The sequence below is a fragment of the Diadema antillarum genome, unplaced genomic scaffold, assembly GCF_040938485.1.
Source record: "Diadema antillarum isolate AM-2024a unplaced genomic scaffold, OU_Dant_1.0 seq00000881_RagTag, whole genome shotgun sequence".
In the NCBI taxonomy this organism is placed as follows: Eukaryota; Metazoa; Echinodermata; class Echinoidea; order Diadematoida; family Diadematidae; genus Diadema; species Diadema antillarum.
The window spans coordinates 602,360-618,992 of NW_027271745.1; the positions used below are offsets into that span (position 1 = coordinate 602,360).

At 39.3% G+C, this 16,633-nt stretch overlaps 1 protein-coding gene across 1 annotated transcript; it reads left to right on the top strand.

The window, feature by feature from the left end:
• Nucleotides 1-293: 293 nt before the first annotated feature.
• LOC139740787 (homeobox protein PKNOX2-like) lies at nucleotides 294-16,051 on the top strand. Its single transcript, XM_071651360.1, has 10 exons — nucleotides 294-490; nucleotides 2,488-2,659; nucleotides 5,929-6,068; nucleotides 7,350-7,443; nucleotides 8,896-8,970; nucleotides 9,743-9,838; nucleotides 10,238-10,522; nucleotides 12,436-12,512; nucleotides 14,246-14,454; nucleotides 15,819-16,051. The coding sequence occupies exons 1-10, from the start codon at nucleotides 315-317 to the stop codon at nucleotides 16,049-16,051; spliced, it is 1,557 nt and encodes a 518-aa protein (XP_071507461.1). The 5' UTR covers nucleotides 294-314.
• Nucleotides 16,052-16,633: the final 582 nt, after the last annotated feature.

Consider the following 16,633-nt stretch of genomic DNA (forward strand, 5'->3'; position numbering starts at 1 on the left):
TACATTGTTAACAACATGCAATTTGAATTCAGTTATTTTTTGCAGATGAAGCCATCCTATCTGCATTGCTTATATAAGCAACGCTGTTTTTTTTTTTAATTGTCAGTGTCCAGATGAGTGTTAGTTACCCCAATGTCAGATAATCAATAGAAAATCTGCAGATTACCCCTTTCAGTACCACAAACTTTAGACTGTGTGTAGAATGCTATGGGGTTTTCTGAGTCAGTTGGCACCCTAAGGATGCAAAGGGTTAATGATCTTCATCTCTCTTTCTCCCCCGTACCACCAGGAGCAGACGTCACCGTGGGAGCAAGATGCAGCAGTCCAGCGGGGAGGAGCAAGAGAGCAAGCAGCAGCTGCGTCCCGCCGGGACCCGCACCGTTCCCGCCAGCATCCTGAAGGCGGGCACCGAAGCTGTGGGCAACCTAACCCCTGAGGAGGCAGAAGAGCTGCAGGTCCAGCTGGAGAAAGACAAGAGGGCGGTTTACCAGTGAGTTTGCAAACCAACTCCCACCAATGAAGAGACTCGGAGTCCTCACCTCTTTCTGCTTTGAGGCCAATTTTGCAAAATCTCATGCTCTCCCACTTGAGTCTGAATTTTTCCTGCTGTAGTTATGCATCTCTTGCTCTCACCTTAAACCTAAATTTCTCCTGCCCAACATTTTTTTTTTTTGGTCATTCACATGTACATGTACATCATTGTATGTTTCAAAATACTGTAAAACATGATATGTGACCCTGCACCTCAAAACAAACAAAAAGTCGCCAGACATGAATTTTTAGTTAAGACCATATTCTGAAAGAGCAGACTTTAAGCTTTAAAATGATGTATAACTCAAATCAAATAGACTCTCCTAACCTATCTAAATATTGGAAAGAAAGCACAAACTCAGGAAAAGTGTGAACTGAGAAAAGAGGCTCTGGAGTACAGTGTCTATTCAAGCGCTTAATCTTTACCAAACCACGCTGGCTGTGCGATGAATGGGACAAAAAACAGGAAGTAAACCACCCGAGTAACAACAATGAAGGGATTATCAGATTAAACTGAAATTAAGCATGCCTCATGAACACATTCTGTCCATAATTAATGCCAACTTTCAAAGCAGTAGCACTCTCCTTTCAAAAGTTATTAGAGTTGAAAGTGAAGAGTGTGGACAAGGTTTTTCAGAAATGAAAAAGGGATTCTAAAGACACACCTAATCACACTATTCTACCAAAAATGCTCGAGAAAAACTGCTAAAAAACACACTTTCCTGCCCGTTTTATGATACCAAATTTTAGCATATTGTAAAAGAAGACCCGCTCTTTCAGAAAATATGAAAAAGTCAAGTTCGGCTAGTATGACCCATTTCACTTATTTTCAGTCCTCACGCAAAAATCAGTGTGTGCGACTTTATGTTCGTTTTGAGGTGCACGGTCACATATATTCGCGGCATGAAATTTTCGAGAATTGGAGCTGACAGCCTTTTTCGCGGCATGAAATTTTCGCGAATTGCCACTGGCGTTCAATGCATGTAGTGCAGACAAAAACTTTCGCGTGCATTTTAATTTCGCGAATTTTGGCGCTCGCGAAATTTGCGAAATTAAAATGCACGCGAAAATTTCTCGTTTTACAGTAGGTGACGATACAGAGCTTTATCTAACAAGCATCTATAATGCTAGATTCCAACTGCAAGGGACGTTGCTTTTTGCACTTGTGATGCCCGTGTAGTGCACATAATACACTGTATTAGCTAGCGAGTTTTAGATCTGAGATGCTATTAGCACACTATAAAACAAGACGGAACCTCTCGCGTCGGATAATGGAAAAAGCTGTTTCGTGCATGTATAGAACACCATTTTTTGCCCGCTTTCTTAGCATTCGTGTCACTGATCTAAAGCTGCCTGAGGTAGTTTACAGTTTGCTGAGATTTCCAGACAGGAGAATCTCTGGGTTTAGGGATGTTTGGGGTTGCGAGTCTCCGTGAATTCCTGAAGACTTATTGACCAGTATCAAACCCATTTAGACCAAGGAATCTCATTTCTGTGGTTTGGTGTTGAATTGTGGTATTATTTTAACTACCATACAGCAAGATATTTTCATGGCATGAGATTTTTGCGAATTGGAGCCAACATTCTTTTTTGTAGCATGATATTTTTGTGAATGGCCATTGGGTATAATTCAAACAGTTCCATTTAATCTTTCTCTAATACAGGATATGGAGTTAAATTGCAGTACCGCTTGTATTGTGACAAGAAGTTAAGTTCCGAAGTAACGTTACCTCGTCCCAGTCCCAGTGACAAGTGCCAGTGAGTGCCCACACTATGGGTTTGGAGGGGAAGGTCATGGTACCTCCCCTGTGATGTGGGGAACAGTGTGAACGAAGGGGTTTAGAACCCCTTGTTATATAACTCCAATGCTATTGTACATACAAAATGTACTAGTCTTGTCTGCGACAATTTTGGGGTGCTAAAGCAATATTTTGATGCTTCCATTGTTGATTGCAGGCACCCGCTATTTCCACTCATGGCCCTTCTGTTTGAGAAGTGCGAACAAGCCACGCAAAGTCCTGACCCGCCAACGTCTGCCAGCTTCGACGTGGACATTGAGGAGTTTGTCAACAGGCAGAAGAGGGAAGGCAGTTCATTCTTCATCGATGATGCTGAAATTGACAATCTGGTAAGAGAGTTCGCTCTGTTCTTTCACTCATTCACTCATTCATTCATTCATTCATTCATTCATTCATTCATTCAGTTGTTCATTCATTCATTCATTTATTCATTTATTTACTCATTCATTCATTCATTCAGTTGTTCATTCATTCATTTATTCATTTATTCACTCATTCATTCATTCATTCATTTCTTAATTAATGTATTTATTTGTTCATTCATTCATTCATTCATTCATTTCTTAATTTATGTATTTATTTGTTCATTCATTCATCATTCATTCATTCATTTGTTCATTTATTCATTCATTCATTTATTCATTCATTCATTTAGATGTTCATTCATTCATTCATTCATTAAGTTCATCATTCATTCATTCACTCATTCATACATATTCATTCATGTGGCAAAATGCGCCCAGGTGGAAACCGATAGCCGAATATTGTTACCACCGCAGGCGAACCACAAGAGGTTGGTATCACTTGCCCATGTTTCCGGAGCATGTGAAGGACGGGTCGCTTTACAGGGTTTTATCGCCTTGCTCTTTGGGAGGAGAAGTGAAGTGGAATCTTTTTTTTTTTTTGTAAGCTGCATCATTTCTTGTTCATAGGGCTGTTATATTACATGTTGTACATCCCATGAGAAGAACAGAGTGCTATATATAATGAGCTTTCACTGATATTTCTAATGCCTCGATTTCATTATACCTTCACCCCAGAGAATGCTGGAGGCATTATGCTCTTGGTTTGTTTGGAGATTGGTTGGTTTGTCCGTCCGTTCCATATCTCTTTGTCATTGTTCGAGACAAAACGTTGCATTGATTTTCTCGGTACTTGGCCCAGACAAGTGCAAATGCGCCGATGAGATTTTGGGCAAAATCCCTCAATGACAAAGGTCAGTAAGCTTTTGATAAAAATGACATTTTCAGCTGTCACAGCGGCTACTTCATCAAGGAATAACATCTGGTATTATTAGAATGAAGGATAGAAACAGATTTTTTTTTTTCCAAAAAATGAAACGGTTGTAAGGTCGAGGTCAAATGTCACTCTACTTTAACTGGATATTTGTCATAAAGAGTGTTTTCTTCAGTCTGAACTGTCCAGTGATGATGGAGGAGTTGGGTAGGGTAGAAATAAATAAACAATTTTTTGCAGAACATGAAAGTGGTGATTGGTCAAAGCTCAAGATCAAAGGTTGCTATGTTTCATTTAAAACTTTTGCTCTCCAGGTAAAATATCATTAAGGAATATCTATTGGCAATACTTCAAAATGATTTTTCCCAAAAGATGTGTTTATCTACAACTGTAGTTGCAGATGTCTTATTTCGCAGTAGGTATTTTTGTCCCCTTGTGGTGAGTGGGGGGATTTAACAAAAGCTATGTATTAATGCAAAGCTTGGAATCAGCAGCAGTAAGCTATTGCAATCGTTCTTCGTCCGGCGTCCGGCGTCCGTTGTGCGTAAACTTTCAGTTGCATACATTTTCATCTTCTTCTGGAAGACCGCAGAACCGATTTTCACCAAACTTGGCAGGTAGCATCCCTAGGGGCTAGGATCTCAGTTTGTTAAAATGGGCACCATGCCCCACCCAGGGGGCCCCCAGGGGGACCCAACCCCCCCCCCCCCAAAGAAAAAATATTAAGGAATCTTTAAAAATCTTCTTCTCTAGAACCAGAAGTGATAGAGCTAAGTTAATACCATGAGTTAGTACATTGACTGTAGTTTCAAGTTTGTTCATGGCAAAATCAGGGGTGCCCCTCTTGGGACCCAGGGGAGGGGGGTGGGGAGGGGTCCTAATGGGGCCTAAATTGTACATTTTCATCTTCTTCTTGAGAACCCCATGACAGATTTTCACCAAACTTGGCAGGTAATATCCCTAGGGGGTTAGGATCTCAATTTGTTAAAATGGGCACCATGCCCCATCCAGGGGCCCCCATAGGGCCCAAACCCCCCAAAATTAAGGAATCTTTAAAAATCATCTTCTCTAGAACCAGAAGTGATAGAGCTAAGATAATACTATGAGTTATTACATTGATGACTGTAGTTTCAAATTTGTTCATGGTGGAATCAGGGGTGCTCCCTTGGAACCCAGCGAGGGTAGTGGGGAGGGTTCCTAATGGGGCCTTAATTGTACCTTTTCAGCTTCTTCTTGAGAATCCCATGACAGATTTTCACCAAACTTAGCAGGTAGTATCCCCAGGGGCATAGGATCTCAATTTGTTCAAATGGGCACCGAGTCCCACCTGGAGGGCCCCAAGGGGCCCAAACCTCCCAAAATCAAGGAATCTTCTCTAGAATCAGAAGTGATAGAGCTAAGATAATACTATGAGTTAGTATGTTGATAACTGTAGTTTCAAGTTTGTTCATAGCAGATACAGGGGTGCCCCTCTTGGGGGTAGGGGGAGGGGTGGAGAGGTCCAAATGGGGGACTAAGTTGTACATTTTCATCTTCTTCTTGAAAACCTCATGATGGATTTTCACCAAGCTTGGCAGGTAGCATCCCTAGGGGGTTAGGATCTCAATTTATTAAAATGGGCACCATACCCCACCCGGTGGCCCCAGGGGGGCCCTCAATCCCCCAAAATTTAGGAATCTTAAAAGATTTGGGCCCTTATCGTACATTTTCATCTTCTACTTGAGAATGCCTGGTCAAATTTTGGTAGAGCTGTGAATAATTAAGATTAGTGACTGCGTGAACGGTGAACTTGCGATACTCAGGTGAGCGCTAGACCCGCGCGTCTCTTGTTTTTAAATTGATACAAAAATCAGCAAATTTATGTTTGATGACTTCATTATGATTTCATGGGGACTGCTCATGTACTATTGTGTTTTTGATGGAGAAATCTATTTTATAGGTACATGTATTTTAAAATGAATAGGTAGATGAACAAGAGATAGAATATTCAGTTTACTTGAATGATGAGCATTTAGAATTGCCCCCTTTAATGTATGTGAATGTCACTTTAAAGCTTGCAAAGTGTGATCAGAATGGTATGTTTTAACTTTAAGTTGTTATTTTTAGATGATGTTAGGGCAACTTATGATTCTGCTCGTTTGTAAGCCAAGCTTCTTAAAAAAAAAATGAAACTTAACATTCCCAAAATAACAGGTATGTATTTCTTATCTACACATTGCTCCCCACCCCTACCCCCCCCCCCCAAAAAAAAAAAAAAATCTTTGTTCAACAAGTTTCTCCTTACAGGGCATCAAGACTTTTCTTTTAATCACATCAGTTTGTATATGTTTCTTCATTTATTATTATTATTTTTCCTTTGCAGATGATCAAAGCTATCCAAGTACTACGTATCCATCTCCTTGAACTAGAAAAGGTCAACGAACTGTGTAAAGACTTCTGCCATAGATACATTACCTGTTTGAAGAGTAAAATGCACAGTGAGAATTTATTACGGGACGAGAGGTGAGTGGTAGCACGGATACTGCATTCTTCATTTCAGTTAATAGGATGGTATAGTTTTGGTTGAGGTGAGGGATGCAGATCTTAACTTTTGCAAGATATTTAGAAACCACCTAAGAAATAGGAAAGAGTTTACAATTTTAAGAGGTATACGAAGTTTATTTGAGGAATATTGGATTTAAAATAGCTGAGATATCCAAAAACACACACAAAAAAAACAAAAACAAAACAAAACAAAGTGATTCTAAAACAAGGTGGATCCCACCTTTTATTGGGACCTCTTTGCTTTTGGATATCTCAGCCATTTAAAAACCAATTTTCATCAAATAAACTTTGAATTCCTCTTAAAATTGTATGCTCTGTACTATGTCATAAGTCAGAGGTTTCTTATCATCTCATGAAAAAGTTGGAAACTTTAAGCCCCATCTGAATCAAAACTATACCATCCTTTTAACCTATTTGTGTCTAACCTAATTCTCGTAAACAGGCCAGACTAAGTTTCACGAAGAGCAAAAAATGTAACTTCTTTTTTTTTTTTTGTGGGGGGGGGGGAGTGTATGCACAGTTGTTTTTGCTCCTGTCCATCACAAAAACTGACACTGAGTAACTTAGTTCAGGTAAAAGCCTTATGAATGTCTCTTTAGGAAATTGTTTTCAATATTATGTTGTGGCAGGGGCATTAACTGATTATAAGTGAGTGAAAAGTTTATGCAGTGTGATATTCTGATGCATGGACACACATATCATATTTGAAGATAACTTCCCATATGTACAGGTGAATTGTTCATCTTAATTGTTCATCATAAGGGATTCATATTTGATTCACAACCGAAATGCAACGATTTGATTTGTCATGCCTGTAAAATCTGCATAACTCTATTTACAAAGCAAGGTCTCAAAATCAAGATAATAGAGCATTGTAACCTTTGTCAGCATAATTTCACACATTACAGGATGCAATGCATTATACGATTCATGTGCTTTTTGACAGAGCCAGCCATTCAAGCAGTGGTGTCCCTTTTCTTGCAGTTTATACTCTATCACTCCCCTTCTTTTTTCCAGTGCAGTACTGTAAACCAGATATTTTGCACATGCAGGAAACTTTGCAAGGAGCCAAGACCTACAAATGTAAAATGCGCACAAAGGTTTTTCTACACAGTGCATTATGTGCCGTGAAAAAAGCAGTCAGTGCCAATTTGCAAAAGTTTTATGCTCTGAATGTTTCAGGTTTTGCAGTAACTGTTCTAACAATTTTTTGTTGTTGTTGTTGTTGTTGTTGTACAGGGGAGAGTCAGCATCCCTCGACAGTCAGTACTTATTTAATGGAGATCTCGATCTGGAACCCCCTCCCCAAGCAGAACCGAACCAGGTAAGTCGAGTATGGCGGTTTGAATCCAGAACTTGTATCTTGCCAAAGTTTTAGGCCAAGCTCTTTCATCTTTGCATACTAGAAACAAGGCACCATTACCTTTTTCACTACTAATTTGCTGGGAAGAACTAGTTGTTTCATGGTAAAAAGGTTTTGACTGCAATCTCTTTCCATGGACAGCTTCTAATCTGAATTTCATATACTGTAAAAGTGGAAACTCTTGTGGTGTGGAAATATTTCTTATTTTGTGCAACATGATACTTTAACCAAAATTAAAACAGGCATTTTTTTTTTGTGTGTGTTTGTTGTATAAAATGCTATCTTATATTTTGATTCCGCAGAATTATGAAAAGACGTGCAAAATTCATCATACATGGCTGACTGTGAAAAATAAGCCCTGCTAAAAGTTCCACTTTTACATTATATTGATCTCCGGGGTATATTGGTGAAGACATTAAATGTGCTCCTAATTCGTGGTTTCTGGGATAGAATTAACCTTTTGTTTTGTAGATCAAAAGTCCACTTGTTAGAATGGCTGTTATGCAGGAAGCTCTCTATTCATTCTCCTCTATGTTTCTCTCTCCCTCTCTCTCCATATCTCTTCTCTCTATATATCTTCCTCTTTCTATCTTTTGCTCTCTCTCTTCTTCTCTTTTCCATATCTGTTCTCTCTCTCTCTATCTTTCTCTTTTTATCTTCTGCTCTCTATCTTCTTCTCTTTTCCATATCTGTTCTCTCTGTATATCTTTCTCTTTCTATCTTCTGCTCTTTCTCTTCTCTCTTCTTCTCTTGTTTATATCTCTTCTCTCTAATTATCTTTCTCTTTCTATCTTTTTCCTTTTCTCTTTTTCCCTTTACCACATCTCTTCTCTCTCTCTATCTTTCTCTTTTTATCTTCTGCTCTCTTTCTCTTCTCTCTCCCTCTCTTTTCCATATCTCTTCTCTCTCCCTCTCTTTTCTATATCTCTTCTCTATATGTATATCTTTCTCTTTCTATCTTCTGCTCTCTCTCTCTTCTTCTCTTTTCCATATCTGTTCTCTCTCTATATCTTTCTATCTTCTGCTCTCTCTTCTCTCCATATCTCTCTTCACTATCTATCTTTCTTCCTTGATCTTCTGCCCTCTCTCTCTTCGCTCTCCTCTCTTTCCATATCTCTTCTCTCAAATATCTTTCTCTTTTTATCTTCTGCCCTCTCTCAATTTGCTCTCCTCTCTTTCCATATCTCTTCTCTCATATATTTTTCTCTTTTTATCTTCTGCTCTCTCTCTCTCTCTTCATTCTCCTTCTGTCTTTCCATATCCCTTCTCTCAATATCTTTCTCTTTTTATCTTCTGCTCTCCCTCTCTCTCTCTTCTTCTCTATTCCATATCACTTCTCTCAATATCTTTCTCTTTTTATCTTCTGCTCTCTCTCTCTCTCTCCCCCCTCTCCTCCCACGGTCTCTTTCTCTCTCCTTTCAGGGTAATCATCCAACATCTACCCCAAATAGTGGTACTGTTATTCTTCAGCACGGTTCACACTCACAGGCTAATCAAGTAAGTGTGCTTGGTTCTCATATCACAAGCTCCGAATCTGAGATCCGATTAGGTATGATTATGACGTTGATGGGATGACAAGACCTTGTATCTCAAATTTTGGTAAAAATCACTTTAAAACAAAATTAATCACAAACCTCCCTTCCATTCGTAATTTATAGGAAAGAATCTGAATGTTTGACCTTTCCTAGCCCTCGTTTTAATAGGGGTTTCTTATTTTTCTTGATAATTTTACTATACTCTCCTATAGGAGCTGCTCTTTCTTTCCTACTTTTGAGCCATATCATCCCTATTTTTCAGTCAAAGGTTGGGAGGTGTGTAATCAATTAAGTGATGTCCTGTCAAAATTCTGGCTTTCGTACCCCCAAAATAGAAGCCACTACGAGGAAAGGCAATACCATTTCTTATAGTTCTTTTGCCAGTTTTTTTTTAGGTCTCCTGAACATTTGAAATTTTTGTTGTCACCCCAACAGCGATGATTGTGATTCGTATATGACAGTAATATTCAAGCCTCTTTTCACACAGGCTGTCAGTGACAGAATATTCTTGAAGTTTGCATCGAGATTGCCCGACTTAATAACCAATATCACCAAACCTGTTGCATTTTACTGTAGAATCAAGTGGGAAGAAAAGGGAGTAGATACAGGAGTATATCACGAAATACACTGGGATATTTGAAATATTTGGTTGATATTTGACATTTGATTATTTTTTTAAAATTTCTATGTCTTACTTTGATTTGATGTAACATTTTTCCCCTCGTGGTTCTCAGTTCCAGACGGCCACAGTGGTCAATTCAGCTGGTCAAGTGGTCTACGCCCCAGTCATTCCACAGGGCGTGGTCACACCACAGGGCATTCTAGCACAGGTGAGGTTCAGTTTGGAGTTGAAACCCTTGTAAAAGCTTTTGAAAAGTGAATGGATTACAATTGAAAACATTTTGTCATAAGTTGTAAAGACATGTGAAATCTGTCAACCCATTGGAAGAGAGAAAAAGAATGTAGAAATCTGAAAATGTGATTTCTGATTAGATTGATATTTTAATGAAATCCTCATCTTGCTTTCCTCAGAACACAGACCATTGTTTTATAAGCCTACATTGCAATATCCATCATCATCATTGTCACTACCATCAGCATCATCAGCAGTGTTATTACTGTCATCATTGATTTTATCATCACTGTCATTTCCTCTCTCCCCAAATCCCATGAACCTTAACTGCACCACCAGAGCTGCATCTTAATTACTTCCACATCTTCCTCTGCAGTCCATTCCAGGAGACGCCCACATCAGCCGGAAGAAGGCCCAGCCCCAGCAGGTGGTGCCCATCATCCACGGCTCCACGCCCCTCTCGCAGATCGGTATATCCCACGGCCAGGGCACCGTCCAGCCGACGCCCACCTCCCTGGCCCTCGCCCAGAACGACCTCCGGGCGGCCATGGTGGATGCCGCGGAGGTCAACGACCTCTTGAACAAGAGGAAACCGAAAAGAGGGGTGCTGCCGAAACACGCTACCACTGTTATGAGATCGTGGCTCTTCCAACATATAGTAGTAAGTCCCACCGTTCTTGAGAGGAAAAGGAAGACTACTAGCTCTTCAGGGAGAAATTCATCTAATGTATTAGGAAATTGTTCTTCTGTTTGAATATTGAGTTGTATATGGCCCATCAGATGGTGAAACCTCACAAAGGGAAGTCATCTTTACTACAATATGAGTGAAGTGGCTTGTTTGCTGGAGCTGAGTTGTTGCTTGTTGTTCTCATGACCTGGGGGGGGGGGGGTGGGGGAGGGGGGGGAACCACAGACACCCCAGTCAGGTGGTGGTTGTTGGATGTGGGATGTATCTTTGGGGCTAGCAGTGGTGGTGGTTGTTGGATGTGGGATGTATCTTTGGGGCTAGCAGGGACTAACTCTATTAGTCTCATGGGTGACATGCTTGTATGCATTGTCAATAGGAGTTTAGGATGATGGTGTTGTGAGGGTTTTGACAAGAGCATTACTGAAGGATTAAATTGTTAACAGTGAAATTCTGTTCATATATATTTCATATTTTAAAGTGTGCAATTTTTATCTCAGTAGTCCCAGGGAACAAGCATATTGCTCTTACACTTTTTGCAGGAAGCCAACACTTTGATCTTGAGTTATTTTAGCGTAAATTCAGATAAAAACAACAACAACTTATCATAAAGGACAAGTCCACCTTCGAAAACATGTGGATTGAGTGAATGCAGTAATATTAGTAGAACACATTCGTGAAAGTTTGTGGAAAATTGGACAATCCGTTTGAACCGTGAGATTCAACGTAACCTCTCTTGTAAGGCCTTTTTCACGCAGCCTTATTCATGGCTATGGGAATCTGTAGAATGTGATGTTTGCTTTGATAAGTGGCTTTCATCGTTAAACTCCTATCTGTTTGATGTCAAAAAGTGCTGTGAAACCAGAAATTTTCATGTGCATTTTAATTTCGTTAATTTCACAAGAACCAAAGTTTGCAAAATTGATAAAAATGCATGTGAAATTCTTGGCTACACTATATGCATTGAATGCCAGTGGCAATTTGCATTACATTTCATGTTGCGAAAAAGGCCGTCAACTCCAGTTGGCGAAAATTTCATGCCACAATTGTTTCTGGTGTTCCAGTGTGAGCTATGATTTGATTACCAAGCCATTGCAGTAGCTTCTACTCCAGAAAGGATAATGATGTCTGGACTGTATCCTACAAGTATTTATGATGTTATGACCATCATTCTTTGTCCTGTGTAGTTTTGTTTAGATTAATGAATGAGTCCTTAACAACATTTGCAATACAATGATCCATTCAGGTGGAATTGTTTGTATTAAAAACTTAAAGGGGCCGTTGTTCATCCCAAATATATACAGGTATGTGGATTCAATGTATGCAGATACAGTCAAACCTGCGTATTGTGGCCATCCCAAGGAGATGTAAAAAGTAACCATTGTAGACAGGTTGCTACTATAGACAGGGTCGTTAACATGGCTTTTCTCTTTGGGGTAATTGTGTTTAGTGTCGCACACGGCAGGTGGCTGCTATAGACAGTGGTCGCTATAGACACGTTTGACAGTTTATTACAAGAACAGATATGGAAAGTTCAAGGTTTCAGGGTCACAAAAACAAAGTATGATCCTAATGAAAGGCGGGACCCACCTTTTAGTAGGGTCACTTTGTTTTGGATATCTCAGCCACTTCAAGACCAATTTTCATCAAATAAACTTTGAATCCCTCGTAGAATTACACTTGTACATGCTTTTTCATATGTCCTAAGAGGTTTCTCATTATCTCACATAAAAAAAAGTTGGAAACCTGAAGCCCCATCTCAAACAAAACTATATCATTCATTTAAAGTCCTTCATGTACTTATACTGATGTTTACAGGAACATAAAGGACTTAGTTCTGTGCTTGCCAGAAACTTACTCTCATTATTTTTCTGTGGTTTCGCTCTCAGCATCCTTACCCCAGCGAAGATGAGAAGAGGATGATAGCAGCTCAAACAAACCTCACGATGCTTCAAGTCAACAATTGGTGAGTGTACTTAACTCCTTGCTTGCTGGAAACAGGAGTGCCATGCATGTACTGTATAAGCTGTTATTTTCGCGAATTTCGCGAATCACAGTTGGATCGCGAATTTAACAACAGGCGAAAATGACTCCATGCGCTGTGTTAATAGAGCATTAACATAAGCGTCCGCGTCGATTTGCGAAAACAACATCTCGCGAAAATGTCTGTTACCTCGTCATTCGCGAAAATATCTGTACACGAAAATAACAGCGTATACAGTACTCTGTGAGATTAACCATATCTGTGAGGCAGCAAGTTAAAGGGGGAAGTCACGCCATGGTTGCAATCATCATTACCTCTGCCAAGGAAGGAGGAGGTTGTGTTTTCATCAGTGTTGGTTTGTTTGTCTCTTTGCAAAATTACTCAAAAAATTGTCAACAGATTTGAATGAAACTTGCAGGAAAAGTTGATAATGGCACAAGGAACAAATTATTAAATATTGGTAGTGATTCAGAATTTTTAAAATTGATTTTTGAAGGATTCTTATGCAGATAGTGTCAATGAACTTGGGATTTCAGGTTTACATACGGGCTTTTAAGTGTATGCTGTGCGTGGGCGAGGTGTTGCGTAGCTGGAAGTTGATGATGTAAACAAAAGGCTTCTATATTGGGAAATTGTGCGATTTTCAGGATGTGTGTATAACGTGTGGGAGTGAACTGCTTGGCGGAGGTCTGTGCTCTGCAAGTGCTTTTCTCGTTTAAAAAATGCAGCGGACTGAGGGTAGGAAGTAGTGAATTGAAACTTTCCATGTTTGGAAATGTTTGTTTCGTGGGTTGACTTTCAGGACCAGATTGACTGTCCACCATCATCTTTTGTGATATTTTTTTTTATTTCTGCAGAAATATTACCCTTTGCTTTAATAGAGGCCAAATTACTTCATATATTTGCTTTGATTTGAACTAAATGTTTTTATGACATAAAACAAAAGGCCTTCCCCAAGGCACAAACAAAAGTGCAGTGATTTTGGCATGACTGCATTCATATTTGATACCAAAATGTGGTGTGAACATATTTGTTTCCTACTGCCATTCTTAAAGACAAAGAATTTTGAAAAAAAAAATCAACAACACATATGAAACTCTGTTATATCCTTATAATGTTAATATTCTGAACATTCAAATTTACACTTTAGCTTCATTGATCAAACAACTGTGCTGTGATAGATTGATGGTAAAAGGAAAATCACTCTTTCCACGATTTGAAAATTTGCAACAACTTGGAAACACCAATACCATAAAGGCAACATTTATTCCTTGATGTTGTTGATTGAATGGTACTGAAATTAGTGGAATATATAGGACAAATTGGATGTACTGAGTTGCTGAGTTGCTGAGTATTTCATGTTCTTGTTTTTCATACTGTTGGAAGGTCTACAATATCAATAAATGTAGATGCAATTACTGATCACAAAGTCATATCTATATGCAAGCAATGACAAGTTGCGAGGATTCACAAAACAGCTATGATGCTTTATCAATATTCCACTCATGTCTGTTTACCTACCAATTTATGTATCTCCTATTTCCATGTTTTCAATGTATGTATTTCATATTTTCATAATGTGGTATTTGTAATTTTGATGTTCTGGACCACATGAAAGCCAGCGATAACGTGTTGGCATCACTGAATATCCATCTGTTGTCTTTTGAACGGAAAATAAAATCAATCAATGAAAAAACTTCTGATGCCGTCTACAGGTTTATCAATGCCAGGAGGCGAATCCTACAACCCATGCTGGATGCCAGTAATCCCGAGGCAGCCACCAAGAACAAGAAGCCCAAGAGCCAGAACCGGCCGTCCACCCAGCGCTTCTGGCCCCAGTCGCTGGCGCAGCTGGGCCAGACCACCACGGTGACGCAAAGTACTGCAGGAGGGACTAACAGCGCCCTGCTAGATAGGAGAGCAGGTGAGGTCACTATTAATCTTGATTTACATGATCTCTTTCACACTCCAAATGCAAAGATCAAGGAATATTAAAGGTCCTGTTCACCTTTGGGAGCAGTGATTTAAAAATGTTCAAGATATCACATTTGATGCATTTGTGTTGGTCAGTTGTATCACAAAACATCCTGTCATTTATGAATTTTGCAATAAAGCCTAAAATACAAGGAGATATCACTGTTTTTCTCAATAAACCATAACTGTAGACGGTTTGATCTGGAAACATATTTATTATATAACTGTTGTTCACACTTTGTATATTTAACAATACTTAGAATCAATAACACTGATTCAAATGTTTACATTGGTTGTTTCTATCCCTAACTCATATTTTAGAACTATTTTGAAACACTAATGCTGGGTTTTTGAGTCATCTGCAAATGGTAAATTATGCCTTTAACAGTGATGCACATTGCAAGTCAGCTATCATTCTGTTCTGTGCTGCAGCTAAGGAAGTGTATATTTAGCATTGTCCCATTTTCTGTGATGCATAAATTGTTACTGAACATGAATCCGAAAGTTTCTTCAGCCTTTCTTTTCCTCGCCAAATTTATGTCTCTTTCGTGGAGGATGAATATGATTTGTGTTTTTGTGATTGTATGAAAGAACATTTTTTTTGGTCAAATCAAATGTAACTACATAGAACACATTTTGCTGTGGAAAATACTGATTTTTAGTGCAAAACTGTTTCAGGGAGATTGGTGTACAATCAAAATTCTAATCTGACTCAGAAGTAAAGAACAAGGTCCTAAATACCACAATGCGATAGTCTGATTTGATTTGATAATGTGCTTTGTGTTTCATCAAATTTAATTTGATCGTTGAAAGCAATGCCTTGCATTCTAAAATTCCAGACATTCAATATATATGAAAGACAGTAAAAATGAACTTCAATGCAGTGTTTCCATAGAAGTAGATCATTGGAGTCAGTAGCAAAACTCCTTAACTATCTGATATATAATTAAAACAGCATTATTTTTGTATAGGAATTATTTTTGTTTAGAAGAAATAAGTAAATCTTTCAGAAAGTAAAGAGGATGGATTTGATATCAATAAGTATACAGCACATGTTATTATTTAATTCCTTTTTGTTTTGTAATTTGGACATTATTATACTGTAATCCAAAATCTGTGTACACAGTGTCACACAATTGTGAATAATCATGCCATGCAAGTTTTTATTCGGACTAAAGTCTTCATGCTGTATCAAATCATTGATATGCTTTTGTAAGTCTGAGATGTGTAGAAGTGAAGTGAGATTGAATCTAGCCAAAAGTAAAATGGTCAGATGATGAAGTTAACATTTCCTTAAAATGATTGCGTCTCCAGAAGATGCTGAGGCATCAACAGCACTGTCATCGGGAGCCCTGGAGAATGTCAGACACTTACAGTCGGAGAGTTTATCGCCCATGTTGGGCGTCAGGCAGCACTCACCATCCCCTTCCTCCTCCATGGACGACATTGGCCCCAACGGCGGGAGCAGTCTCCATGACGATGATGATGACGATGACGACCTCTCGACCAACCTCGAACTTGGCAGCGATTCGGGCATGGTGGACTGATGTCAAGCTACAAGGGGGAGGGGGGATGAAAAATAGAAGTACAAGGAAGCGGTTGCTAGGCGATTATAAACTAAGAGGACCAATGCCATGCGTGATACGGGATGCCCTACTCAACAGTAGAGGAAGCCCGTGAATGCACTGGATGGGAGCAAGTGTCAAAGGTCATAAACGATGACCCCGCCCTCGGACACCTCCCACCATTATGGCACTTTCTCCATCTTGGGAGAGGCGAACAATTTTTGTCAGCCAGATTCAACAGTGTGTTTGCATGTGACAGTAGAGAAGAAAAAACAAACACATAAAACAGTGTCTAATGCTGTGGTTTTGTTGTGTCTACAAGCAGTAGACTATTGACAGTCATTTATTTGCAGATGCTAGACATTGCATATCGCATTTCTTTGTCCTCAGCGAGAGTGGAGAGTCGTCCCTGAAAGGATATGTTGTCGGCACACGTCTCCTTCATGTTGAAAACGCTGGCTTCATTTTAACATGTAACCACACTGTGCCAGAAATATTCACCACCTTTTTTGAGTGAGAGACTTTTCGTAGAATCCCTCTGCTACCAGATTTTGTCAATACAAG

Coding starts and splice junctions, on each gene's coding strand:
- LOC139740787 (XM_071651360.1), top strand. CDS start 315: ATGCAGCAGTCCAGCGGGGAGGAGCAAGAGAGCAAGCAGCAGCTGCGT. Junction 2,660..5,928: donor ATGCTGAAATTGACAATCTG/GTAAGAGAGTTC, acceptor TTTCCTTTGCAG/ATGATCAAAGCTATCCAAGT. Junction 8,971..9,742: donor CACACTCACAGGCTAATCAA/GTAAGTGTGCTT, acceptor CGTGGTTCTCAG/TTCCAGACGGCCACAGTGGT.